The following is an 8,621-nucleotide window of genomic DNA, read 5'->3' as shown; positions in this document are numbered from 1 at the left end:
CTGTGCCAATTCATCCCCTTCTGATCACTCTGTGCCAATTCATCCCCTTCTGATCACCCTGTGCCACTTACCATACTGTGCGTAGGATCAGCGTGCTTCCGGGATCGCAGTGCTTGCCCGCTTCTCGAAGGAGGAGGATCGCGGGGGCGCAGTGCTTGCCGGCTTCTCGGAGGAGGAGAAGACACGCGCTGCAGCCAGGAGGAGAGGAGAGAAGAAGCACGCAGCATTGCAGGATCGCGGTATCGGGTGAGTATGAAATTTTAATTATTTTTAAAACTGTGTTCGCTGTATAAGACGCACCCACTTTTCTCCCCCAGTTTTGGGGAAGAAAAAGTGCGCCTTATACGCCGAAAAATACGGTATGTCTTTTTTCAACCTAATTACTATGTAACTGTATGACTTACTATGTCAACAGAAAACTGGGTACAGAAATACAACTCACCAGGCGATGGAGGCTAAAATGGCAGTTTACCAATATAACCTTATCTGTTAGAGTGGTTCCATATGGCTCCATAACTCAGAATTCTGATATTGGGTCACCTTTATTGATGTATCCTATGGTGGGCCTACTTTGTTGCTGAACATTTGATTTAGTACTGAGCCCCCTTTAATGTTCAGCCTCGCTAATTAATAGATCTCCTTTATTGGTGGACCCCTTTTAATGAGCAGTTGCCCCTAATTATCATTTATAAAGCTGATTTGGTGACGTTCTGTCTTCTCCTCCGCAGGATGGGCCCATTCTTGGGGCAGTTGGTGCTTATGGCTGGTCAGGAGGGATCACAATGTACCCCCCGGGGCAGCAGAATGGTACCTGGATTAATGCAACAAGGGATCAGACTGACATGAGGGACTCTTACCTGGGTGAGTGAACAGATTATCTCTTCCAGCATTAGACTATTGTATTTAGGAAAGCTTACAATAAAGGAAAAGCAGAAAGGCTGATATACTGGTCGTGTTTAAGTGATTTTCCTGAATTTCAGTTACATGGTGATGAGTATTGTACGGCTCCATTTGTGCTTATCTAACATCAGCAAATCCCTGCAGGTTATGCCATACAGAAGGTAGCAAAGAACATCATAGCAGTCGGGGCTCCGAGATACCAACACACTGGAAGGGTCCTGATCTTCATAAGAGACAACAAAAATGGCCAATGGAAGCAAATGGCCACTGCCAAAGGCGAGCAGGTAAGTGGGGGAGCTTCAGGAGGAACATATTATGAAATGATAGACCTCATTCATCTTGGTGGGTCTTCAAAGTATCCAGATTATCTCCAATTAAGTCAAATGTGCAGCATCTTCAACTTTTTCAGGGATCTTAAATGTAAAACTAAGAACTGGAAATCCACGAGAGGCCAATAGGCTGATATGGAGCAGAGAGATGACCCCATGGACCTCCTCTCAGGCTGCACAGATCATTGCTTATAATGTCCATGCATTGTCATCGTGTGCAATGTGATAGAATATTTAGAAGGGTTCCAGATGTTTGTGAACTATTTTCAGATGATTTTTGGTTTGTTGTCTCTGTTTCCTCCTAACACAGATGATATTAGTCCCATCCATTCACAGTATTCATGTATCCATTACACAGCGGATAAGACGGACCATGAGGTCCTCAGAAGAGGAATCTGAGACATTCTGCACCTCATGGATATTTATTACTCTTCTGGTTTCGGTTCTCCTCAATATTTTCTCCTTAACCTAGATTTCCTCTTCTCAGAAATAATTGCGCTTCTGCAGAATCACAAAACGAGCCATAACCAGTCAATCTTAGAACACATGCATTGAAGTCACATTGGTGTTTTAAGGGTGCAATGGACCCTAAATGGTTCCTGGGGGTCACAGAAGCTTCTTTATCTATCCTGGGCCATAGCAAACTTTGTGCCCTCATTATCTGGGAATATGACATCATTAGCAGCTGAATAATAACATTCTATGTAAATGGCCACAGAAATATAATGAAATCTGGTTTTGTTTCCTTTTATATAAATTGGGCACTGACATGACTTCATATTTAAATCCATTGATCACAACTCTCATATGATGATCACCTTTGGCAGAAAATAAAGCCATGTATTGATTTTTAATGAATAATTTTATTTAATATTGGCACAGAATAATGACACCAATCCACTCATCCAAGTTTTCTACAGATTGATGTCGTGACTCCTCCATGGCCATTATTTGGGGTGTCCTTTATTAGGGACATGTGCCTGGTATCAGTCTGACCGCACACATTACATATCCATAGCATGGATCCAGAGAAGTGCCGGGGATTTTCCTTGGGGTATTTAGTCCATGTTGACTTAATAGAACATTATTCTACAGTCTGACAAGACTCGGCACATCATTGCTTCATGTTGCTTCATTCTCTGGATTGCAGATTTGTTTTATGTCTGAGCAGAAACCATTTCTCATCTTCTGTTGTCATGTTCTGTTGAAAATCTTTTGTTCCTTGCTAAGAGGAAAGCTTGTCTTGGTTTCCCCCATTACAAACATTTCTATAAAAAAGGAGAGTAAAGTTTATTAAACAATACATTTCTATACAATTGTGCAATCATAAATGAATCCCAATGTAACGCGTTTCACCTGCTTGAGCTTCTTCAGGGGAGTGTGAGATACAAATATATGTAGGTAGAAGGCAGAACATTTAAGGACAGAAGGACGGAAGGTGTATATTGAATTTTGAAAAACACAACATTTACAAAAAATGACTCTGCCAATAGGAAATGTATTAGGTGTATCATCATCACCAGTGATATAGTAATACAACAAGATAAATAATATCGAATGACTTTGAGGACCTGGAGGTTACCACTCTTGGTTACTTCATGTATTTCCTCTGTTGTAGAATTTTGCAGATTTAGTATTTTGTATGTCCAGTGACAGCGTTCTTCCAAGCATTGATATAATGAATGAATATTGAGGACTTTCTGTAACCAGCCTGGACCATTCTCTGCAGACTCTATGGTATTAAAATCCCACAAGGTCGCCAATATTCTGCAACCGCCAAAAGTCACTGAGCTGATACAACTTTCCTTTTTGTAATGATTGATCAGTGAATATATTTCCCATGCTTGGTATATCAGGGCTCAGCCACGTCTTTTCTATATACCCGACCCGCTCACACAGAGGTTCCATCCTAATAATGGCTGACAGCCTTGGTGAATAGATTTGGGGGTTTGGATTGCATTGGACTTGTCTGTGCGGTGATCTGGATGGGTGTTGGAGATGTCATGGAATCACACATTGGTAGAATTGATATCAGACAATAATGATCCAATATGGACCTGAACCCTGAGTGTATTTTATATCAAATATATAAAGATGATTTGTCTGTAGAATTGTCTGTGCTTTGTATATTCTCCTCACGTTGTGCTGATTTTCCCCCAGATTGGTTCATACTTCGGGTCAGTTCTGAGTGTGCTCCATGAGAATTCTAAACAACCCGTCCTTGTGGTTGGGGCTCCAACATATTACTCCCCTGAGGTGCCAGGCGGACGGGTATACCTGTGCCCCATTCCTACTCAGGTGAGGTTTATTAAGATTCCTGGCATGGAGGGTGATAGGAGGGGGAATGCAGCTATAAAATTGGTCGTGGTCATCACTGTCACTGGAACTGAAAATCCAAAATGTGAATGTTGTCAGCAGAACAGAAAGAGGGGAGATCTCCAATGGGTTGACCTTCCCGGGGACAAATGTCTGGGAGGAAATTTTCTTAACTTTAAAAAGAAATCTTCCTATAAATGAAATAAAGGAAAGTCTAACCAATGGGACACAATGGGACTGATATCAGAAATTATAACAATTCTGATTTAGTTACCTTTTATTGAAAGCTAATATCATTTATGTGTATTGTATATTTGTTCAAACTATTTTACACTTTCCTCTCATTTTCCTGGCTTGGCAGATGCACAGCGCATCAGTTTTGCCCCTTCCGCAATTTGACTATTACAGTTTTATTGTCTTTGGATTTAGATCAGGAATTTTCAAACCATTACCTGCCCAGAAACCCTCCAAGGTGACTCCAGCCAATCCTTGGGCCAGTTTGGATCCACCATCTCTGTTTTACCGGATCTGACTGGAGATCAACTGCCAGACCTAGCTGTTGGTGCCCCGTACGAAGACAATTATCAGGGAGCTGTGTACATCTTCCCGGGTCATGAGAAGACATTCAGAACCTCATATGTACAGGTGAAGTCATGTGACAATTATAATTTCTTGTTCCTGTGGGACCTCCATGGCCAAATGTCCCTGCGTTGTGTCCCACATGGACCAATATTCCTGAAGACATTGGGTTCCAGACCAATCCCAAATCCAAGGAGAGAGGCAAATAATGAGCACCATGCCATATTGTATAATGTGTCCAGAGTACATATTTCATGTTCTGTTAGTAAGCAGACATTTCGGGGGTCTCATCGCCTCTTCCTTCATCAAGGCTTTGTGAAATGGAATTTAATACACAATGAAGATTAAAGCCAATCTAAAAATCTGGGCAGATTGGAGCCAGATAAAGACAACGTTGTAAACTTCTATTCAAGAATTCCCTAATTATATATCCAATGCCCGTCATTGATGTCCTATATTGTCTAATGTCCCTGTCAATGGAATCCATTCTTTCCCAATTCTAAGTGAACAAATAATCAAAATTGTTGGGGAATTATGGCATATACCTAGATATGTTGGTGGAGAATTGTGGAAGAAATTAGATAGAAACCCCCTGACCATGCCAGGTGTGAAGCCATCATTGCCCCATTCTATTAGGTGACCGGCGCCATGTTGTGTCTGTAACAATAGTCCCATATAGTGGGGGCCCCTTCTGGGGGTTATCGCACCCCATGTCTCCTCCTGATTTCTATGTCTCTATATCTAGAGGGTCACTGGCAATCTGGTCAGCAGCGGCATAAAGTTTTTCGGGAGGTCGGTGAGTGGGAATCTGGACATGACGGGGGATGGAATTCCGGATGTGACTGTCGGGGGAGAAGGCCGAGTCCTGGTACTGAAGTAAGAGGAGTTCATCCTTAAATCTAACCCCAAGCAGATAGGAAAATACCACTCAATGCAATAATAGGGAAACACAGACATGGAGGGGATGCACCAAAAGATATTATGGATTGTTTGATTAGTAATTTAATTAGAATGGGGCTAATGAGAGAGGAAGAAATTCTCAGATAATAGAATGGATGCAGGAGAAGCAGGGAGATCCTTACACTGCAGCTCCCCAGGTACAGCTTCCCCTCCAGAACACAGAGCAGCATCCCAAATCTGGTAACAGCTATGGGGGTACAGAACAGGAGTGCCTAGGCACAGGAAGTCACCTGATTTACAGCTATGGGGGTACAGAACAGGAGTGCCTAGGCACAGGAAGTCACCTGATTTACAGCTATGGGGGTACAGAACAGGAGTGCCTAGGCACAGGAAGTCACCTGATATACAACTATGAGGATATAGAACAGGGTGCCTAGCCACATGAAGTCACCTGATATACAGCTATAAAGATATAGAACAGGGTGCCTAGGCACAGGGAGTGATGCGCTACATTTCAGGAGAAATTTCAGGCAAAAGGTAGATTTTTCAAGGTGCTGCAATCTTTCTAGATGTTCCCTTGGCATTTTGGAATTGTATTGCGGTAATGTTGTCACTTTGTGGTCTATTACCCTTCTGATTGCCCCCCAGATCTCGCCCCGTGGTTGGTTTGTCAGTGTCCATGACATTTAATCCACAGAAGATTGCACTTTCCTCCTATGACTGTTCATTGCCGAATAGGCAGGAAACTGCGACGACTGTCAACGTTTGCTTCAACCGGGAACTGAAGAGCGTCCAATCTACAGGTAAGTTTTAGTAGTATAGGTGTGATATATATAGTGACTGTAGGTCAGACCGTATAACTGGCGTCCCCAAAATAATAAAAGAATAATCTAATCACGTTTGTCCACGCTCTATTAATAAATTGCCCAACCACGGCAATGTACAAGTATTATTGCCCCAGTGAGATTCTGAAGGGCACGGCCATCAGCATGGCAGACAGGTAGACATCTTGTTTATGATGGACGTTTATTGGTACGTGGTATTTCAGCTACAAAGGCTGTACTTTGCCTATTCCCAGACTGGAACCTATTGCCAGGGTATCCTGATTGGTGGGTATCCTCTCCAAGGTATCCTCTCTCAACCCTTTCTAATCTGTCTGGGGGCCCATTATGTCCCCTGACAGCCCGTTCTTTAGATGGTGCCTTGGAGAGGGTATAGAGCAGGGGTGCCCACACTTTTCTGGGTTGCAGGCTACTTTTAAAATGACCGGGTCCAAATGATCTACCAACAATAAAAACGTGGACTTAATAACTCCTGTGTGCGGTAGATTTTATTTTGAAAGGCAGGGCTCCGCAATCTACTCGCGTTGCCTTTGCGATCTACCGGTAGATCACGATCCACTTCTTCGGCACCCCCGGAGTAGAGTGACCCAATTTCTGGTTGTGATATTCTCCAGACAGGGCATGAGTGAATAGACAGATATTCACCCTCATTACTCTCACTGCCTCTTTTTACTCTAGGTGCGATCTCAGCACAAGTGAACTACACCCTCACATTGGACCCAGCACTCACAGTGACCCGAGCCGTGTTCTCCCAACGGCCCAACATCCAGGCAGTCAGCAGGTCCATGGAGCTCAACGAGGGGTCAAATTGTGCCCAGTACACCATCTTTCTCCCTGTAAGTACCCAGCTAACACCTGAAAAGCTCCACTCCAGCTGTCCTGGTGGCAATCACATTGGGAATTCCTGTATGGGTGTCACAGGGACAGGAGAACCCTCCCCCAAATATACTGTTACCTAATAACCTGGCAAGCATTTAAACTTATGTGGAGCTAGGATTTAATATCAATATATAAAGTTCTGTCTGGAGGAATCCGGAGTTTCTCCTGGAGTTATATGTTATTGCTGTCACCATTAAACCACAGCGACCGAAAAGATCTCACTGGGTCCATACAAAGGCCATCAATATGGAGTCATTCCTGGTCACTTCATGGGCCTATAGATCTAAAGACCCCTCTTCTGTTCTTATTCATACTCATCCTATTTAATGTACAGCGCTGCGTAATATGTTGGCGCTATATAAATCCTGTTTAATAAGAATAATAATACTTCACAATATTCAGATCACCAAATCAAACCTAAATTTCCTATATTTCTGCCACAAAATAGAGCAGACTGTCTGTGTTTTCGGTAATATTTGTCAGTAGCAGCAAGGACGGACACAGAACAAACAGCAGGCAGTGGAAGTCCACAGAGTTAATGGCCAGGTCAGGCACAGACAAACATCCTGGACAGATAAATGGGTCAATGATTGGCAATGGCAAGAGGTAATAGCTCAATGATCAGAATAAACAATCATTGCACAGAAAGTAAGGCCAGATGCCATTGGAGGGAATCAGCAAGTAGACAAACCTGTTGATGTTTGGAGTTGTAATATCACTTTAAGTCCAACTAATGAGGTCAGGTGCAGCAAGCAGAAAACAGCTGCAATGTCCAATACCAGCCAGCAGATGGCGAAGGTACAGAACTGATTCTTACATTGATATTGTGGAGACTTTTCATCCATTGTTTTCCTTGAGCCCCTTTTATATCTATTTCATCTTTTCTTCCTGCAGATAATAAATAATGATCAGCAGTTAATGTTACTTTATAGCTGAGTGATGCAATGACATCTCGGGATTAGGAAAATTCATTTCTATACAGTTTGCACAAAAAGTCATTATTGATGTGGTGTCTGTCCTAGGAATGTGTGGAGGATTCTCTGACCCCTCTGCGGGTATCTGCCACTTACTCTCTTATGGGGAACCCTGTGCTGAGTGATGATTCCAGGACCAGCCATGCTGATGAGGTATGAGGAGAGTTCCCCTAAAATACTTCACTGCTCCCCAAAATGTTCCACACCAGGAAATGTAACGTTCAGTATTTCATTGTTAGACTGCAGATGTAGAGGGACGTATTATTAATCATTATTAATGTGTAAATATAAAGAAAACAAAAGAAAACAAAGAGGAATGTTGGCTCCGACTCATCTGGTCTCATCACTTATATGGCCGGGATAATATTATTTCCTATAAACCCCATTGCCCATTTCAGACACAGAAGATTCTGGATCTTTTATTTGCCACTCCGCCTCCTGGTCTATATATAATAATGGCGGAGGCCCGGCACCTTCCATTATTGGCCCCAGGGCCTCATCCTTCCATCTTCAGCAGGACTTTAGATTTCTTTGGTTTTATCCATCGCTTGTTGTTCCCTTGTATCCCTTGGGAATATAGTTCTAATGAAACATTACTCACATTTCTTCTATAATATATAAATATATATGGCAATCATCTTCCCAGGCTGGAAGCAATAGATGGCCTTCCTATTGGTCATCAGGATAAGAGAGGAGGTCCTCCAACTACTTCACCGATGGTTATAGAGAACCCAAATTTGTAATGAAAAACATTATTATTAAGATTAACGGAGAGACCCCGGGCACCCTCCCGTATTACATATAGAGAGACCCCGGGCACCCTACCGTATTACATATAGAGAGACCCCGGGCACCCTACCGTATTACATATAGAGAGACCCCGGCACCCTACCGTATTACAT

The 8,621-nt window shown here is 42.8% G+C and overlaps 1 protein-coding gene across 1 annotated transcript in view; it reads left to right on the top strand.

Annotated features, from left to right (window-relative positions):
* Positions 1-8,621, top strand: part of LOC140334661 (uncharacterized) — an 83,631-nt gene that overhangs the window by 15,341 nt on the left and 59,669 nt on the right. Inside the window, 9 exon segments of the mRNA XM_072416900.1 lie at positions 729-861; positions 1,045-1,350; positions 1,540-1,607; positions 3,390-3,527; positions 3,975-4,190; positions 4,870-5,000; positions 5,673-5,827; positions 6,545-6,702; positions 7,768-7,872. Coding sequence (XP_072273001.1) covers positions 729-861; positions 1,045-1,350; positions 1,540-1,607; positions 3,390-3,527; positions 3,975-4,190; positions 4,870-5,000; positions 5,673-5,827; positions 6,545-6,702; positions 7,768-7,872 — 1,410 coding nt within the window.

The sequence above is a fragment of the Pyxicephalus adspersus genome, chromosome 7 (assembly GCF_032062135.1).
Source record: "Pyxicephalus adspersus chromosome 7, UCB_Pads_2.0, whole genome shotgun sequence".
Classification (NCBI taxonomy): Eukaryota; Metazoa; Chordata; class Amphibia; order Anura; family Pyxicephalidae; genus Pyxicephalus; species Pyxicephalus adspersus.
Note: the sequence above shows the minus strand (reverse complement) of the source record. Positions and strands in the feature narration are given on the sequence as shown.